The 21,342-nt window shown below is 38.3% G+C and overlaps 1 protein-coding gene across 2 annotated transcripts in view; it reads right to left on the bottom strand.

Annotated features, from left to right (window-relative positions):
* LOC149191635 (O-fucosyltransferase 2-like) overlaps nt 1–21,342 on the bottom strand; it is a 315,718-nt gene that overhangs the window by 64,632 nt on the left and 229,744 nt on the right. For both annotated transcript variants that reach the window (XM_089404382.1, XM_089404381.1), the window contains 2 exons: nt 9,276–9,396; nt 9,005–9,148 (listed from right to left, as the gene is read on the bottom strand). In XM_089404382.1, the coding sequence (XP_089260508.1) occupies nt 9,005–9,148; nt 9,276–9,396 (265 nt within the window). The remainder of the gene's footprint in view (nt 1–9,004; nt 9,149–9,275; nt 9,397–21,342) is intronic.

Below are 21,342 nucleotides of genomic sequence, written 5' to 3'. Positions count from 1 at the left end.
GCTCTATGAGGAGTTCTATTATGAATATACATCTTGTGTTGCATGCCTCTACCCATAAGAATCTAGGCAAGTCCTGGTCATACAACATAGCCTTTGTCGCCCCAACAATAGTTCTATTATTTCTCTCTACTACTCCATTCTACTCTGGATTATATGGAGTTGTCCATTCTCTTTTGATGCCCTCCTTTGCACAAAAATCAATGAAGTCTTTGTCCGTATACTCTCCACCATTATTTGAACGCAATACCTTTATCTTTTTCCTTGTCATGTTCTCTACGAGAGCCTTAAACTCTCTGAGCCGATCAAAGACCTCATCCTTGGTCTTTAAGAAATAGATCCAGGTTTTTCTAGAGTGATCATCTGTTGAAATTTCTAAGTTTAACTCGTTAGAAATTCTTCCTGCACCATCTGGTTTATTTCACCTACTTGTTTATTCCTTTAACAAGTTATTTAACCATTTAATACTAAAAATAAACACAAATGCAGTCTCAACCATCTACAGATCATCAACTGAAACAATAGACAAACACACAAGGGACACTGTTATTTTTGGACAATTGTCCCCGAAAAAACCCAACATGGGAAACCAATGCAGCAGTTCTAAGGGTTTTATTATTAAGCATCTTTCTTGAGTACAACTAGGGTGCCAAAGTGGCTCACCCAACCGAGAAATCAATCTAGCAGTAATACCTCTCTTCGGAAGCAGATATTCAGCAAAGTCTGCTCCAGAAAATCTCTCTGACGCTTCTCTGAAGCTCTGCGTCAGCCCTCCTAGCCTCAGCGTCACTCAGAAGCCCCCTACGTCAGCGTTTTGTTTCTCTGCATTGGTTCTTTGGCCTTCTATGTCACCCACACAGGCCCTTCAAGCCTCTGCGTGGCTCCTATCAGCTCTGCGTAGCCTCCTCTGCCTTTGCACTACTCCTTCGACACTATATCTACCTCTCTGCTATGCACTCACTGCCCCTCGCTGCAACTCAGATCACTTGTTCGATTTCTCTCAGCAAACCCCGCTCCAGAAAATCGAACTAACTGATCAATCTTGGTGTATCTCCAACTAACCCTCAAGCCTCCACTTCAACGGCCGAGATTAAATCTCTAATCAACAGCTAAGATTAGATTTGGCTTGATCCATGCATTTAGAACCTTCTCACCCAGTTTTATATTAATACCCACTAATATTTTTATTTTCCTAAGTTTAGACTTAGGAGCCCATTAAAAATATTAATTATTTTAATATCTCTCTAACCAAGTGGAATTTCCCCAAACCATTTCTGGGTCTTGGATATCTCATGTGCTTTAGCCTCTCCACCAATTTTCATGGCTAGAGCACATTCGATGCTACCCCAAATCAACACTCACTCTTAGCGAAGAATGTGCTCTAGTAATGCTCCACCACTAAACATCACCCTAATCATTTGGCACCGGTACCTTTGCTGATGCTTGGCCTGCTGCCCAACATCCTCTGCACTACTGCCTCCTATACTGTTGCCCATTGTTCTGCCACTGCTACATCTATACTACAGCTCCATTTGCATCCACGCTGTTGTTGGTCCTTTCTCCCAACACTGCATCTGCACTACAGCCCTCTCTCATCATGCTGCATGGTGCTACCCATAGCACTACTACTACTACTGTTGCACTGCAACTCTGTTACTAAGACGTTGGTAACTGATCTACGCAACTTCTGACATCCTTGTCAGGCTAGAAGCCCTCCAGATGTTGAAGCTCTCTCTGCTGCTATCCTGTGCTCCCTTTGCTGCCTTTGCGCTGCTGCAATAACTTTGTGCCTCTCGCACTGCTACAAACACCTTTGTGCCTTCCTGCACTGCTGCAACCTCCGCAACCCTCTCTGCGCTGCTAAAGATCCCTGCACTCTAGCACTATTCTGCGCTCCATCCGCATCTTGTTTCTACCGACATCCTCATCCTGCTACTTTCTCTCGAGGCTCCCGTAGCCAGATATGATCCAAGAGTCTGGGTACCTCAAGTATCCTGCCCCACATCTCCTGTAGTCCTCCTGACTACAACTCGATGTCTCTCCACCTCCTCCTTAGAGGTACATGAGCACTCATGGCGCAGTCATGATCAATCTCCACTTCCTTCTCCGCCTTAGTTGGCGCAGCCTTAGAGTCAGAAGCCTCTCCCTTATTCTTCTTCCTGGGACACTAGGTTGCATAATGGCCCAACTCCCCAAAATGGAAGCACTTTATCTTGGAGATGTCCTTCTTCCTCTCGCCCTGTTGTCCCGTAGATGCTAGAGCCACATCCTCTTCCTCCTATTTCTTGATTCGACCTCATTTGCTGCTACTTCCCACCTTGGTCAGCCTTCTGATCTCTTTTTGGCAAAGAGCTGCCCACAACTCTTCCCATCCTAGTGTAGAAATTTCTGTTTTCCCACCCCGATTTTCAGCTTCACCTTATTTCTCCCATGTAGTTAAATGCTCTTTCCCATAACCATACATTTAACAAGCTGAAAAAATAAATATTGCTGAAAACACAAATTCTGGAAATTTTACAGAATGCTGGAAATTGCAGAAATAAAAATCAGTAGTAATGAACAGCCATTAAAACACATTTAAACACTGAGATTTTTGGTCAACTTGACCCTGGAAAAACCCCCTACAACTCTTGGGGAAAACCAGTTTGAGAGCTCTTCTTTATTTCTGAAAATTGCCTTTTTACAGTGAGAAATATTCAGCAAAAAATCAGCAAGCAAATTTACAACTTATCTCTTTTCCCATGCCTCACAGCAAACTGGAAATTACAGCAAACAGGACAGCAATAAATGTTGTACGGCCTCCTCGATTTTCGTGCCCACTTTTAGCATTAAATGTTGTTGTACGGCCAGTATTAAATGTGTTGTATGGACTGCAATAAATGCGTTGTACGGCCCTCGTTTTGCGTGCAGAAAAATCAGTAAACTACTCGATTTTTGTGCAAACCACTCCTCGAAAATCGTGCCAAAATCTGCCTTTCACTGTGTGTTGAACCAGCTGTACAAATCTGCTCAATTGCTGCCTTGGAATGTGTTCCAAGCTGCTGTCTCCTTCTCCTCCCTGCTCAGAAATCTCCCTTGCTCTCCTTCTCCCAATCTGCTCATGAAAGAATGAATGACCTTTTCCTCCTTTAATCTAACCCCAAGTGACTTTTGGGTGATCCAAGTGACTTTTGGGTGATCCCTAAATCCAATGGCTGAAATAGATTGAGATCTAAGGCTGAGATTAAATGCTCATTTAAATCTCACTTTTTATATTTAAATCACCCCACTTTAATAAAGACCCACTTAGTCATTTATTTCCAAAGTCACTTTTCCTTTCTAATTTTTCATTGACTTTATAAAAGTCACTTTAAAATTAGACTTAGTAACTTTATCAGCTGGGTCGACTGGGATAGCCACGATTCTCAAGGCGAAGGCCTAGATGCGAAGTCTATCCAGAACAGACTGGATCCTGGCCTTCCAGATGGCAAAGTTGGATGCTCCGTCCAACCTGTCCTGATCCCTCAATCCACTCATTGCCATCTATGTTCTTCTCTTCGACTCACTCTAATTCTCTACTTCCCTCCTGGAAGTTCTCTTCTAGACTCCCTCTGAGTCTCGATTTCCCTCTTGAAAATCCTCTCCTAGACTCCTTCTGAGTCCTGATTTCCCTCCTGGAAATCTTTCTGCCAACAGTCGAATCACTCCTCTCCTATCCCCTTTGCTCCTACAACAATGATCTGAATTTCCTGGCTAGAAATCCACCTAGGTAAAGACTTCCTCTACCTTGGTTCTGTCCCATTAGGTATTGTTATGCTTCGACAGCAACAACACCCCACCAGCTTGCCAGTCAATCTACCCACAACTCCCTAGGCCCCAGGAGCTGAAGAAACTGAGCCGCTCAATGTTGCGCAAACCCGGCAAGGCAGAATCACTCCTCTAGCCAACTGTTTCAAGCCTACCTGACTGAGTAGGATGACGTGGCTCTTTGTGAGCCTCTTCTGCCTTTCTCTGCCTCTATGTTGGCCTCTCTTTGGCTCGAAATGATGATGCAAGCCCTCTGCGTCACTCCTCTGCTGCCTTCTGCTTAGGAACAGCTCTGTCTCTCGGGACAGCTATTTCTGCTGCAAATTCTCTGATTTAGCTAGTGCCTTCAACTCTCCTGTGATCTCCAACGCTCTGATACCATGTTGAAATTTCTAAGTTTAACTCGTTAGAAATTCTTCCTGCACTATCTGGTTTATTTCACCTACTTGTTTATTCCTTTAAAAAGTTATTTAACCATATAAATATTAAAAATAAACACAAATGCAGTCTCAACCATCTACAGATCATCTATTGAAAGAATAGACAAACACACAAGGGACACCGTTATTTTTGGAGAATTGTCCCCGAAAATACCCAACTTGGGAAAATCGATGCAGCAGTTCTGAGGGTTTTATTATTAAGCAGCTTTCTTGAGTACAACTAGGGTGCCAAACTAGCTCACCCAATAAAGGAATCAATATGGTTGTAATACCTCTCTTTGGAAGCAGATATTCGGCAAGTCTGCTCCATGAAAATCTCTTTGACGCTTCTCTGAAGCTCTGCGTCAGCCCTCTTGGCCTCTGCGTCACTCAGAAGCCCCTTGTTTCAGCCTTCTGCTGCTCTGCGCTGGCTCTCTGGCCTTCTGTGTCACCCACGCAAGCCCTTCTAGCCTCTGCGCAGTCACTCTGGCCCTCTACGTGGCTCCAGCTAGCTCTACGTAGCCTCCTCTGCCTCTGCCCTGGTCCTTCGGAACTATCTCTGCCTATCTGCTATGCACTCACTGCCCCTCGCTGCAACTTAGATCACTTGTTCGATTTCTCTCAGCAAACCCCGCTCCAAAAAATCAAACAAACTGATCAATCTTGGTGTATCTCCAATTGACCCTCAAGCATCCTCTTATACTTTTTATGTTGAATCTTCAACGACCGAGATTAATCTCTAATCAATGGCTAAGATTAGATTTGGCTTGATCATGTCGTTTAGAACCTTCTCACCCGGTTTTATGTTAATACCCATTAATATTTTTATTTTCCTAAGCTTAGACTTAGGAACCCATTAAAAATATTAATTATTTTAATATCTTTCTAACTGGGTGGAATTTCCCCAAAGCATTTCTGGGTCTTGGAAATCTCATGTGCTTTAGCCTCTCCACCAATTTTCATGGCTAAAGCATATCCAATGCTACCGCAAATCAACATCATCAATAAAGGTGACGAAGTATTCACCACCACTAAGAGCTCTTGTGGACACTGGGCCACAAATATCTAAGTGTATCAATCCCAATACACCTTTCACTCTATTGATACTTCTGGAAAAAGTTTCCTTAGTGTACTTCCCTAGTACGCATCCTCTACATACATAATCATGCTCAGTACTAAGGACTGGAACTCCTGTAATAATCTCTCTGAGCATCCTCAGTGTTCCATGGTGTAAGTGTCCCATTCGCCCGTGCCACAGTTCATTCAATTCCTTTTCAGCATTATGATTGTTGCCTAATAGTGCCATTGGAGACTCAAACTGCAATCTATACAATTAGTTGCTTCGAGCTCCAATTTGTCTCATCTTCTTCCATCTTGGATGTTTGACGTATACTTTCCTTCCAATGAAGTATACATCGTATCCCTTGTCCTGTAACTGGGACACTGAAATCAGATTCATTCCTAACACGGGCACATGTAGAACATTAGTGGCTCGAATGTTGGTTCCTACTTCTGTCTTAAATGTTATGGTATCTCTCCCTATTGGAGTACACTTCGTTAGGTTTCCCATAGTGATCTGGAAGTCTATCTACTCTTCTTGATATCTCGAGAAGTATTCTCCAATGTGGAAAAAGTCGAAGTCGGGATTAAATCGGCAAGGGTCCAAAAGTTGAAAAAGTCGTTAAAGTCGGGAGTTTTTTGAAAAAGTCAGCAAAAAGTCGGAAAAATTAAAAAAAATACAAAAATATTCATTTTTTAAAAAATCCGGACTTTTTCAATAAAATCCCGACTTTTTCAATAAAATCCTGATTTTTTCAAAAAAAAATTAAAAAATATTTGAAGAAACTACCTCATTCACGATTTTTTGGAAAAAGTCTCGATTTAATCCCAACTTTTTCGATTTAAGCCCGACTTTTTCAATTGGGAAAAAATCGGCAAAAAATCGCATTTTGGGGATTTAATCCCAATTTTTTCCCGACTTTTTCCACACTAAAATTTTCGTACTCCAATCATGTGAGTTGAAGCCCCGCTATCAATATACCAAACATCTACCGACACTGAACTTGACAAGCATGCGAATTCTTCTTCCAATTTGGAAGATAGTTCAGAGACATCTTGATTTTCCATCCTTATTTGTGCTATTTTTCTTATCGATTTCTTACCCTTTTCTGCCCAGCAAAACTGCGTCCCAACTGAAGACTACTCCTTGCTGAGACTGTTGCGTTGCTCCCTCTATCACTGGCAAACTTCGATCTGGAAATCTTTCTCTCTATCGAATCACTCAGAGAGAGATTTTCCCACGAAAATTTTGCCCTCCTAGACTGCGCAATCCCTTTGGGGATTCGATCTGCTGCCTATGCAGCTCCCACTTTTGTTCAGCACTGGCTCTTCTGGCTTTGTTCTCTTGCCTCTCCTTAGCTCTGATACCATGTGAATTTTTGAATAGAACTCCAACAGCAGTCACTGATATTATTTCTTCTACTTATTAATTCAGAAATAAGTTATTCACAGTGTTTCTACAGCAAATATCGAAATAAATTCTACTGCAGCCCTCACAATTAAAATATGCGACAAGTAAATACAAGGAAAAATACTAGCACAAGTACAATCACAATGACACAGTTATTTTTGCACAATTGTCCTTGGAAAAACCCAATGTGGGAAAACTGGTGCAGCAGATGAGGGTTTCTTTATTAATCTTTAGCAAAATCTCATGTACAAGATACAACCAGCAAAATAGAAGAGGAATTTCTGTGAGAAATTTTACAGACAATTTTCTCACGCTACATAGTGAAATTATGACTTTGGAGAAGACCTGCTCCCCTCACTGTGTCACATTCTACGCAGTCCCTACGTCACTGCCTCTGCACTGTCCCTCTTCTCTGCTTCTTCTCTCTGCTTCCTACACTCCCGAGTCCCGACTATTGTTGATGCCCTCTCTCTCCAAACTGCAACTCTCCCTCTTATTCAATTTTCTCTTGCCGAACTTCATCCAATGAGAAAATCAATCTGCTTGGGCAACTGAGTATCTACCTGATCTGTTTTCCAAATGCCCATTGAAGTCCTTCTTATAATCTTCCAAATGAGTAATCAACAGCCCAAATTAGATTAAATCAATGGCTTAGATCATATTGACTTGATCTTTGTCTTCTTCTAGAATATTCACACCCAGTTTCATTAATACCCTTTAATTATTTTAATTTCCTAAAATTAGACTTCGGCACCCGTTAAAAATAATTAATTATTTTAATAAAACTGTCTCTGGGTGGAATTTCCCAAAACGATTTCTGGGTATTCTGGAATACATGTGTTCTAGCCTCCCTGCAAATTTTGAGGCTTAGAGCACATCCGATGCTACCAAAAATCAACACATCGCACCCAAGAGTCCCCTACAAAAAGAAAATGCCCCCCATTTCTAAAGAAATGTGCATGCATGCATCGTACCCAAGAGCCCCCTAAAAAAGGAAAATGCTCCCCCCTTTCTTAAAAAATGCCCTACCCTGCATCTCCCCGAGTTTCCTTACAAAGGAGGCATAGAGAAATGTCCCATACTAAGATTCTCCACCCTGAAATCATGGAAAGAATAAGGGGCATGCCCCCATCAAGTGGAGTGCATCCCCATATAAGACTAATATATCAAGCTCTGGGGAAAATTTGCACAATCCTTGTGTGTATTTTTGTTAAATAAAATGAACTAGATCCATTACAGCCTGCAGTAATCTGCTTTCCACCACCGAATATGCCTCAATTCTAGCTTGGGCTTGTGCTTTTTATATGGTAAAATGGGAAATAATATTAATGATTAGTTCTGTGTTTTCTCTATACGATATACAAGAATAATATGAAGGCTTGTTTCTAGGATCCTTATATGATATGGGAAACATCAAGAGGGGGCTAAGCCACTATTGAGCTCTTAGAAAGGATTGTATCCACCATGTAATTAGCTAAGCAATATCTTATTTTCTATCATTGAAATAATTATAAACAATGATCAATGCCTCAAAAAGGCCTCCAAAGAAGCTACAGTTTTTGTGCTAAAATGCATGTAAAAGTAAATGAACAAGATTTACCTTGTATATTTTAATAGTATTGCCTACATGTCTTTTAGATAAGAATTATGCCAAAGGTATTAACATGCATTGGTGTTGAGCTAGAACCTTGAAATTTCATGTGAAGCCCAAAACAATATCTTCTAATTGATTCAACTCACGTTTCTAATGCTCTGCAATGAATGCATTATCTAGTTTGTAATCTTGTAAACGATTCAACCCATGTTTCTAACGACTCTGCAAAGCATGCGTTATCTAGGTTGTAAACTATGTCATATTGGGGAATTGCCATCACATGGTAAAACAGGACTCCTTTCACATTGTGAAGATAACTCTATAATGTTTTCAGTGATGAGATTGGATGGTGCTTCTGCATTTAAGAAAACTATGATCATAATGATTGACACACAAGTTTCAGCAAACGATAAGCTTATTTTGCTTCTAAACTGTAGATCACCAACATTAAATGTGTGCAATGCCAAAAGTAGGGAATAGGATGATCCCAAGAACATACGTCACTCGCAACCATCTTACTGAAAGAAACTAGAAATAGGTGGAACAAAATATAGAGTTTGGCATATGCTTCAAAGTTTGGAAAATAATTAGATTCTAGTTGGTCCACGTCAAAAGTGCATTATATTAACTTGGATGAAAATTGATAAAACATTCAACTATGGATTTCTATTTCTTGCAAAGATAGTTCTCTAAGAACTAAATCTACCAAACTTTCATCCTTCATAGTTTCAACGATACCTGCAATTCAAATGGTATTGGATCAAATGTCAAACGATTACCAAACCCTAAAAAGTGAACCACCCTGTTGCGTAGTAGAAGGGGAAGAATATTTGCAAGAAAAAAACTCGGCTTCGATTCCTTCGAGATGTCCATGTCAGTTACCTGTTCAGAAAAAAAATTTGTAAGAATCAATGTTATACTGAACAAACAAGATTTCATAGGCATCAAAAACTTGCAGTTATCCCTCCCTACAACTCAGAAGGGAAAAAGATTGAGAAGAGAATCTTACAAGGCTGCCAATCGCCTCAATATCCAATGATTGTAGCTCCAAAGGAAGTTCCTTTACAATATTGACATCTGCCTTAAGATAGTTTATAAAATATTCCTCTTGATATATATCTCCGAACTGGCTGCATAACCATATAATTTAAGCAACAAATCTGGAAATAGTTAATTTGTTGATGCTTAAACTAATACCATAATCAGTTACTTAGAATTCCACAATCACATTAATACCTACAAAAGAACTCGGGAATAATTAAAACCAGCAATATGATTGGCATGCATATAGAAAAAGTAACTGAGAAAATATACTCTCACATATAGTCCCAACTGTTTGCACACAATTGAGACTGATATCTTGATAAGATACTAAAGTCGATATGACTTCCAAGCAAAGCATATCTTAATGATTCGTTAATACTAAATAGTTATACAAGCTACATCCTCTAGCACTCTTATGTGGATAACTAGTTAAAGTATTTATGTGGAAGTATATTTTAATGTTTCAAATCGAGTCTTAATATAACTCTAACTTAACCCATTAACATATTACAACTAACTTCTACAGAAATAGTTTGTACGATGATGATTCCAATGCTCTATAACTTGTGACCAATCTCAGTACTAGTCCTGAGACTCCTAGTTTTTGAATGTCAATCTAATTCACAGAGAAATTTATAAAGTATAGAACTGCTATGTGGTAAGAGTCAAGACACAAGAAATGCGTACATGCCTAGACATTGCATAATTTCACATTTCCTCAAATAAGTATTTACTGTTTCTGGACTGGACCAGAACAGGTGTCAAAGAGGCTGGACGTGTTTTTAGTAGCACAAAGAGTAATGGAGGAAGCAGATATTATAAAAACTTGGGTAGAGAAAAGGGGAGGATCTGATCATCTTCCTATACTACTTTATATTATGAAGGATGAGAATAAGCCTCTAGGGCCCTTTAAGTTTAACCCTGTTGTCGTGCAGATTGACACGACAACGCTCAGACCGGGGGCTGTCACTCCGATCCCCGATCCCTCCGTTTAAGCCTGTCTCCCGCGTCTAAGGGGGGTAGTCCCTGAGAGATGATGAGACCAACTGTCAACCAGTTGGTTGGGAGACACGAGACACGATATGAAAAGCACTAGATGGATTTGATTAATTTAGCAGACCAGTGCCTTAAAAGATGATTACCTGTTAAATGATATAAAAATATGGACCATGAACAGCAATCATTTATCATTAAAAGCAAGATATCTGTTAAAACCACAACGCCTTGTAATGACCAAACCTCAACAATGATATCCAAATTTTGATCAATGCTTTAAACAACAGCGAAATTAAGAATTATTAACCAGATATCAATTTCGTATCTCAACTTTGAAAATTTAGATCTCAGCATGAAAGATATAACATGAAAAACCACTGAATCTAGCAAAAAAAAAAATTCCACAAAATTTTTTATACTTTTTCAAATTTTTTTTTTTTTATAAAAATAAAAATGAAAATTAAAAATCTTTAAAAAACTTAAAATCTATTCTAACTAAAATCTAAAACATTAACTATACAAAAACCTAAATCTAAAAACTAATTAAAATCTATGACTAAAACATAAACATTTTTTTTTGTTTTTATGAATTTATATCTAACTAAAATCCATATAAAAAATCTAAGTTAATTTAAATTAAGATCTAAAATTTTAAAATCAAACTAAAGCCTAAGTCTAAAAAGGCAAAGTCGCATTTTTTTTTTTTCATATATAAAATAAAGAAACAAAAAAAACAAATTTAATAAACAAATCTGAATGAAATCAAATTTTTTAAAAAAATGAAACTATATGATAATCATGAAATAAAAAAATGAAAACACATGAAAATCGAAAGTTTTGAACGAGCATTGCAGAGAAACCCTAAACTAAACCTACGTGACCACGCAGAATGACCAGAACAAAATCGACTTACCTGCTACGTAGACCGAAACCACTGAACGACTATCTCTCGGCCACCGAAGGAAGGAAACCCAGCCTCGAAACTGAGAAAATTTCTGCGGTGAACGATTTTGATCTGGAAAAGATTTGCTACCTTATTGGTCACGTCAAAGGCTGCCCCGAAACACGCCACTTTCCTGACGTTTTCTGCGTATATATCCTACCTCATGCCGCTGTTTCATGTGTGAAGCCTGATACCCATGCACACATCAGGGATCACCTTACGCGAAATCAATGAGACTCCGCGTGAACAGTTGACGGCGGTGATCTGAAGAATTTTTATCTATTGAAACACTGGAGCAGAGTAATTTCACGCCATCTCTCAGCAAATTCTCGTTATAAAGACTGACAAATGTTGCCACCCGAGCGTGATTTCTGATAGAAAATTTCGATTTAACTGGCTGGAGTATGCAGAACAATTTCGATTTGAAAATCTAACCTTGTGACTGTCGGCGGCTGATCTTATGCATTCGGTACAAAACCGCAATAATTGATCCGCATATGAAACCCAAGCCGTCAACTGATTTTTCTTTATGACTTCGATACCTCACGCTGACATTGATCCGCATACATTTTTTGCAGTGCTTTAAATAGAACGCATGAATATTTCGAAGCTACTATCCAAGTCGTGGCAATGGTGGATCGATTCTCTGCACAGTAAATGTATCGATGTGTGAAAGGATGGCTCAAAAGCAAACTGGTCGGACAGTGTATGTCAAAGATATTTTTCTTTCTCTGATGCCTGCCACTTAAAATGATGAAATCACCCAAAAAAAATAAAAAATAATATGTACATTAAACCAAAATCAAAACCCTAATGAAAGCTGCATAAAGCAAAAATATGAAACCCTAGATCAGCTTATATAATTTACAGATTTGGCCCCTTAACAGCCAGATTCAGCAATAAGAACGGAAATATTTTAAAGAAATAAAAATTTAAGGTTTTCACTGTGAAGAACTTCAGAAAATCTCTCATGCAACTTAGAAAAATAAACCGAATGATAGACCCAGGATCAAATCCAACTGGGCTCAGCAAAAAATGCTTGTGGGAGTTGGTTGGTTCAGCCACGAACTTCCCCTAACGCCCACAATTTCCTTCAGAAAGGGTTTGCTGCACAGCTCAGAACAACCATCAGTAAAGAGGGCAAAAATGCTGCTAGATCTCAAAAAGTAATGGAGATACCTGCCACTACTTCAGAAACCCTAACAGCACTCAAACCCTAGCAAGTGAACAAGATACATGTGCTCATAATACTCTACAAAAAGCTATTATTAATAGCTGAAAATAAAATATGCAGAAAATTAAACAATCTCACAGCATTTCAAGAGAGTAACACCAGCAAGATATGGACCCCAAAGTCTTCCTTTATTAACCAGAAATAGATTTACAAGAGAGCTTCTTCAGTACAAGACTCACAGATCCTAATCCAATTGAAATGACCCCTAGCACCCTATTTAAAGGAAATGATCCCAACGGCTAGTTCGAGTGATCCATGTAGAAATGATCTCGACCGTCGATGGAGATCAAGACGTCTCTTAATCTCATCCGTCGAATTATTAAAAAATAATATTTTGCATGCATTCACTTAAAATATTATTATTTTATTATTTTAGGGTTTTTGCTCTATTTTATGATTTTTTATTATTTTTTAATTTTTTAATAATTTTTTTTTAATTTTTTAATTTTTTATTATTTTATTATTTTATTAAATGGATCATCGAACTAAGCCTTCGGAAACATCACCTAGGACCTAGGACTTAGGACTCATGAGGGGATTTAAAACATTTTTCAACCCTCAAGACACATTACATCATGACTTTTACAATTTACATCTTAAGGGGACAAACCCACTTAACATAGACCCTCATAAATCACCCAGTTCTGCGACACAACTATAATCTAGCAGATCAACACACTAGGATTCTCCTAAAATTCCAATGACAAAATCCATCCCGGCTTTGGGGTCAGGTTTGAAGGAAAACTCTGCCGATCCATGGATCGGTGAGACGAAAAACCTTCCGGGACGTAGATTACCACTAGAAAGTTAGGTCCACCTAGGCAATTCACATACACGACTCATGTCTGCTAAGATTATTTACAATTAATACATGCAGACTGGATTTACAATCAAAAAGATTAAGCTGCTAATGACTGCAGGATGGCACGGACACGCTGATCAGGTGCTACCCCTTTCTGCCAAGAAAAGAGGGTGTACTGCATGGGAAGTTGACCAGTAGTGGTCAACATCTGGCTCTACTTGGGGACACGTTGCTGCTTGCAGGAATGTGAGAATCCAGAATCTGCATCCATACAACACAAAAATAAGTAGCTTCCATCCAAAAAATCATCATATACATTAAGCACAGGAAAGATAAAAGTTCTTCATTTATTAACTATCTAGAAAAGTAAATCTAATCCTAAAACAGAAATGAAATGCGGAAAAAACAAGGAGTAGGGTTAGAAATACGATACAAAGGATGCCCCATGGCATCAGATGTTTTCAATATAGTGTATACTGAGCATTTGCCTGCTTTCAGGCAAATCTGTCGGCTGCTTGTCGGATGTGCCATGTCCAATTTTACATATGGTAGGACTTTTTCCTATCCGAAAATCAAGCTGCTCACGGCCGTCTGATGCATCAAATCTTCGTCTCATTCTCTTTCTCTTGCGCTTTTTCTTTCTGGCTGGTTGTATGACTGATGACATAGAACTTTCTGTTTCAAAACTATCAGATGAAGTATGTAAGATATGCGTGCTATGTCTTTCTTCATCTTGCATCTGATCTTTATCATTCTTAAGTCTATCCGGATCACCTTCAATTAACCATCTTTCAATCGAATCAATAACCTCCTCATAATAAGATGGAGCTTGTTGCAGCACATGAGAAGGCTCCTGATCTATTGATGTCACCTGGTTTCTTTCATCTTCCAATTGCTGAAACCTTTGAACCTGTATTTTAATGGAATCCATCTGACTAGAGTGTTCAACCTTTATAGCATTGATTTGTCTGACATGGTGTTCTTGCATATCTTTTATTACTTTAACATTTTCTTCCTTTATGTTCATCAAGCAATGCTGTATGGAATTTATTTCTTCTTTGTGATTCGCTTGCATGTCAGCCAACTGATTATTATGATTGAATGTCATGATAGTCATTTCCTCATCCATAGTTAATAACTTATTTTGCATAAAGTCAATTTCCCTATCATGATCAGCTTTAATGGTCACCATATTTTCCTCTAATCCTGAGATCTTACTTTGCATGTTTCCAATTTCTATTTCATATTTAGTTTTCATGGCCTCAATTTCCTTAGCATGCTGATTTTGCGTGACTTCAATCTCCCTATTACGTTTTTCCAGATGGGTGCATAAAGTTCTCACGTCATTGATATGACTAGTTTGATTGCCTTCCATATTTTTTACTAGCATCATTAGATCACGTATAATTTGCTTTTGCTCTTCCTTTTCATTGTCATTTGTCCCTGATTTCCTGTGGACTTGATTTGAAATAGTACAGGTGGATGACACATTTCAATGTGAAGAATCGTCTTGGGATCTTTCACTATCAGCTGGACCTTTTATCAAATTGCTTTCATTTTGTTGCACATTTTTAGGGGCAGAAGGCAAGCTGTTTGGATAACCATATCTATTTTTAAAAGCATCGATAATGTCTTCCAAAGAAGTGAAAGAATCCTTAGGAAAATTGTTAAACCAATTCAAAGCATCATCTTCTAAAGAAAGGACAAATAGACGCATTTTGATATCTTCATGATTAAACTGAGGGGATGTACAGTATATGATCATGATGCGAGTAAACAAGCCTAGATGCCTTCTAACAGCGATTGGATCACCACCCGAGAAAATAGGTAACTTAGGAATGGCATCTTCCGGAAAATCATGGAGACGTTCAGTAAAACGACATGGCTTAAATGAATAATCCATGATGAATGATAAAGGATTAAAAGGATGATAGAACTAGATATCTGCTCAAGAAAATCAATAGATGAAAACAGTGGAGTCGCCACTTGAACAATAAATCTGATTCTAAGATCCAATAAGGTACCAGCAAGCAGATATGAGGAAGGCTTCTTGTCTGGGAAAAATGAGAAAATGGAGTCGCCACCCAAACAAGAAACAAACCAAAGAGATACTGCTGATATGACGAAAAATAAGGCAATAAAAGACCCAAATGAAAACCCAAAAGTTTGAATCTGCCAGCCCGAATGAGAGATGAGAAATATGAGAAGATGAATGTCGATGAAACTCCAGGAATAGAAAAACTCTGTCCCCAGCAACGGCGCCAAAAAATGTTGTCGCGCGGACTGACACGACAGCCCTCAGACCGGGGGTTGTCACTCCGATCCCCGATCCCTCCGTGTAAGCCTGTCTCTCGCGGCTAAGGGGGGTAGTTCCTGAGAGATGATGAGACCAACTGTCAACCAGTTGGTTGGGAGACACGAGACACGATATGAAAAGCACTAGATGGATTTGATTAATTTAGCAGACCAGTGCCTTAAAAGATGATTACTTGTTAAATGATATAAAAATATGGACCATGAACAGCAATCATTTATCATTAAAAGCAAGATATCTGTTAAAACCACAAAGCCTTGTAATGACCAAACCTCAACAATGATATCCAAATTTTGATCAATGCTTTAAACAACAGCGAAATTAAGAATTATTAACCAGATATCAATTTGGTATCTCAACTTTGAAAATTTAGATCTCAGCATGAAAGATATAACATGAAAAACCACTGAATCTGGCGAAAAAAAAAAAATTCCACAAAATTTTTTATACTTTTTCAAATTTTTTTTTTTTTTATAAAAATAAAAATGAAAATTAAAAATCTTTAAAAAACTTAAAATCTATTCTAACTAAAATCTAAAACATTAACTATACAAAAACCTAAATCTAAAAACTAATTAAAATCTATGACTAAAACATAAACATTTTTTTTTGTTTTTATGAATTTATATCTAACTAAAATCCATATAAAAAAACTAAGTTAATTTAAATTAAGATCTAAAATTTTAAAATCAAACTAAAGCCTAAGTCTAAAAAGGCAAAGTCGCATTTTTTTTTTTTTTTTCATATATAAAATAAAGAAACAAAAAAAACAAATTTAATAAACAAATCTGAATGAAATCGAATTTTTTAAAAAAATGAAACTATATGATAATCATGAAATAAAAAAAATGAAAACACATGAAAATCGAAAGTTTTGAACGAGCATTGCAGAGAAACCCTAAACTAAACCTACGTGACCACGCAGAATGACCAGAACAAAATCGACTTACCTGCTATGTAGACCGAAACCACTGAACGACTATCTCTCGGCCACCGGAGGAAGGAAACCCAGCCTCGAAACTGAGAAAATTTCTGCAGTGAACGATTTTGATCTGGAACAGATTTGCTACCTGATCGGTCACGTCAAAGGCTGCCCCAAAACACGTCGCTTTCCTGACGTTTTCTACGTATATATCCTACCTCATGCCGCTGTTTCATGTGTGAAGCCTGATACCCATGCACACATCAGGGATCACCTTACGCGAAATCAGTGAGACTCCACGTGAACAGTTGACGACGGTGATCTGAAGAATTTTTATCTATTGAAACACTGGAGCAGAGTAATTTCACGCCATCTCTCAGCAAATTCTCGTTATAAAGACTGACAAATGCTGCCACCCGAGCGTGATTTCTGATAGAAAATTTCGATTTAACTAGCTGGAGTATGCAGAACAATTTCAATTTGAAAATCTAACCTTGTGACTGTCGGCGGCTGATCTTATGCATTTGGTACAGAACCGCAATAATTGATCCGCATATGAAACCCAAGCCGTCAACTGATTTTTCTTTATGACTTCGATACCTCACGCTGACATTGATCCGCATACATTTTTTGCAGTGCTTTAAATAGAACGCGTGAATATTTCGAAGCTACTATCCAAGTCGTGGCAATGGTGGATCGATTCTCTGCACAGTAAATGTATCGATGTGTGAAAGGATGGCTCAAAAGCAAACTGGTCGGACAGCGTTTGTCAAAGATATTTTTCTTTCTCTGATGCCTGCCACTTAAAATGATGAAATCACCCAAAAAAAATAAAAAATAATATGTACATTAAACCAAAATCAAAACCCTAATGAAAGTTGCATAAAGCAAAAATATGAAACCCTAGATCAACTTATATAATTTACAGATTTGGCCCCTTAACAGCCAGATTCAGCAATAAGAACGGAAATATTTTAAAGAAATAAAAATTTAAGGTTTTCACTGTGAAGAACTTCAGAAAATCTCTCATGCAACTTAGAAAAATAAACCGAATGATAGACCCAGGATCAAATCCAACTGGGCTCAGCAAAAAATGCTTGTGGGAGTTGGCTGGTTCAGCCGAGAACTTCCCCTAACGCCCACAATTTCCTTCAGAAAGGGTTTTCTGCACAGCTCAGAACAACCATCAGTAAAGAGGGCAAAAATGTTGCTAGATCTCAAAAAGTAATGGAGATACCTGCCACTACTTCAGAAACCCTAACAGCACTCAAACCCTAGCAAGTGAACAAGATACCTGTGCTCACAATACTCTACAAAAAGCTATTATTAATGGCTGAAAATAAAATATGCAGAAAATTAAACAAACTCACAGCATTTCAAGAGAGTAACACCAGCAAGATATGGACCCCAAAGTCTTCCTTTATTAACCAGAAATAGATTTACAAGAGAGCTTCTTCAGTACAAGACTCACAGATCCTATTCCAATTGAAATGACCCCTAGCACCCTATTTAAAGGAAATGATCCCAACGGCTAGTTCGAGTGATCCATGTAGAAATGATCTCGACCGTCAATGGAGATCAAGACATCTCTTAATCTCATCCGTCGCATTATTAAAAAAATAATATTTTGCATGCATTCACTTAAAATATTATTATTTTATTATTTTAGGGTTTTTGCTCTATTTTATGATTTTTTATTATTTTTTAATTTTTTAATTTTTTAATAATTTTTTTTTAAATTTTTTAATTTTTTATTATTTTATTATTTTATTAAATAGATCATCGAACTAAGCCTTCGGAAACATCACCTAGGACCTAGGACTTAGGACTCATGAGGGGATTTAAAACATTTTTCAACCCTCAAGACACATTACATCATGACTTTTACAATTTACATCTTAAGGGGACAAACCCACTTAAAATAGACCCTCATAAATCACCCAGTTCTGCGACACAACTATAATCTAGCAGATCAACACACTAGGATTCTCCTAAAATTCCAATGACAAAATCCATCCCGGCTTTGGGGTCAGGTTTGAAGGAAAACTCTGCCGATCCATAGATCGGTGAGACGAAAAACCTTCCGGGACGTAGATTACCACTAGAAAGTTAGGTCCACCTAGGCAATTCACATACACGACTCATGTCTGCTAAGATTATTTACAATTAATACATGCAGACTGGGTTTACAATCAAAAAGATTAAGCTGCTGATGACTGCAGGATGGCACGGACACGCTGATCAGGTGCTACCCCTTTCTGCCAAGAAAAGAGGGTGTACTGCATGGGAAGTTGACCAGTAGTGGTCAACAAACCCTAAGTGGATGGTAAATGAAGATTTTAAGAGTCTGAACTCTGGGCAGTCAATCTTGGAGAAGGTATGATACTTCATATGGTAACTCAGCAACGTTTCGATTTGCAGAGAATCTTAAATATGTTAAAATGTCATAGCAGGATGGGTGAAACAAAATTTTTAAAATACCCAAGAGAATCTTCAAGAAGTCCAGTTCCAGATAGTCAAGTTATTTAGCAAAAATATAAGAGAGATCTATTTGGAGGATGAAAAGAAGCAGCTAGAAGTTTTAGAGGAGACAGAGGAAGTTGTTGGAGTGGGAAAAAGCAAAATGGAGAATGAGGAGCCTTGGGCATTGTGGTTAGCAGTGTTGATTTTTCAAGTGCAATAGATACAAGCACTAATTTCTGAAAATTGATAATTACTTCTAATCATGTAGATATTCTTTTAGCACTTGCAATTTATCATTAAGCAATTACACTTCAGAAATTCAACCATAAATGCACAAGGACAATAGAGATCACAATCCACGAAGATAACTAAAGTTTACCCTAAGAAAAGCCACTTGGGGGAAAAACCCAGCGCCCTTTCCCTTAGAGAAATTCTTCACTTCAACAAAAGATACACCTAATTCTGCTAGTCAAATATGATGGTCAAAATGACCAATAGTACAATGGTCAAACTGCCCTCTTGTCAAGTCAATCATCTTCCCAACAAACTTAGCCTTCCCTGATCTATCTAGGCCGAAATTCGGCCTCCCAAAAACTGCCCAGAAACTTGGCCCTGCTGCCCAGAGGTTCAGACCTGCTGCCAGAATCTGCCCAGAAGTTCACACGTGTGAAGCTGCAGGTGGAGAGATAACCACACGTGGGAGGTCAAAGAGATAGAAAGATCAAAGTCATTGTCCTTCTTTTTTTCTTTGCTTGGATGCCCAGAAGATACTTTGTGGTATGTGAGATCGAATTGTGCTAGAACCTAGAATGAAGAGGTAGAGTGCCTTTTATATAGTATTTTGGCTGGCTTGAATGGGTGTCTCTTCAACTGGGGCCGACTTGACTTGAGGGAGGGCTGACTTGACAACTTTGAAGCCAAAAATTCAAAATTCAAAATTTTCTCTTTTGAATCGCACATGAAGAACATGACTTATATTAATTATATTTCAAGGGTTAAAATAAAAATGGCATGAAGAACATGTCTTACATAATTCAAGGGCTTAAAATATTAATTATGAAGATCAACCATAGCTACAAAATTCAACACTCCCTCTTAGCTAGGGAGTATTCATAATGACTATCAGATGTTCTCTTGTTGACAAATTTCTCTAAGAAAAGGTTATAATAATTCATCATAACCATCAATGTCATTCAATTACCATAATCCTGGTCAACAACATTCACTCATGGTAAAAAACTTCAACATCACTAGGTACATAATTCTAGTTGGTACCTTTGATCTATGGTACGTTATCACCATAATCATAGTCGATACTCCTAACACATGGTACATCATTAGCATCTACTAGTCACCATAATTTTGGTCCCTCCGACACATGGTATACAAACTAGTCTTGGTTCACCATAATCCTGCTCAATATCTTTGACTCATGGTGAATATTCAAAGGCCTCAGTATTCATGAGTAATTCCAAGCCCGATGCTAAATGTGCTCACTCAAACTATCTGGAGAGTCTGAGCCTGATGTTGAAAGGCACCCACTCAACTGAGTGATTTTGGGCCTCTAGGACCATTCTTCCTAATTCCGATCAACATACTTGATAGGAAGAACGACTATCCTCTGCCAAACCATTCTCTCTAAATCCAGTCAACAAACTTGACACAGGGAGAATGTTTTTCCCTGATGCTATCTCATCAACACTCCCTCTCACTGAGGGAGGCATTCCCAACAAGTCCAAGCTTGTCCCCAAAGTATACAAATTTCACTCTAGACAGAGGCTTTGTAAGAATATCAGCTATCTTCTCATTAGTAAAGATGTACTTGAGCTCCACTGCTCTCTTTTGCACCATGTCACGAATGAAGTGGTACTTGATCTCAATGTGCTTCGACTTGTCATGGAAAACTAGATTATCTTAAAGCTTCACACAGCTTTGATTGTCACAATATATCACGATCGCTTCCAACACCTGATCAAATAGTCTTGTGAGTAACTTTTGAAGCCAAACTGCTTCACAAAGCACTAAATTGGTTGCAATATACTCCGCCTCGGCAGTGTTGAGTGCAACATGTGTTTGCTTCCTACTCATCCACAAAATCATAGTGGAGCCCAAACTAAAGTAACCTCCTTATGTACTCTTTCTGTCTTCTCCACTCCCTGCCCAATTTGAATCTGTATATCCTTGCAGTTGTATATCACCATTTGAGACATATCTCAAACCATAATCAATTGTACCATGTAAATATCTTAATACATGCTTTGCTACAATCCAATGATCATGTCTTGTTTCCACCTAGAATTGGCTCAGAGTGTTCACTACAAAGCAAATGTTTGACCTGGTATTAACCAAATACATCAA

The sequence above is a fragment of the Pinus tabuliformis genome, chromosome 2_2, assembly GCF_031772625.1.
Source record: "Pinus tabuliformis cultivar Carrire ecotype Pingquan chromosome 2_2, CPIR1, whole genome shotgun sequence".
In the NCBI taxonomy this organism is placed as follows: Eukaryota; Viridiplantae; Streptophyta; class Pinopsida; order Pinales; family Pinaceae; genus Pinus; species Pinus tabuliformis.
This window is presented reverse-complemented; position numbering and strand designations above follow the sequence as displayed.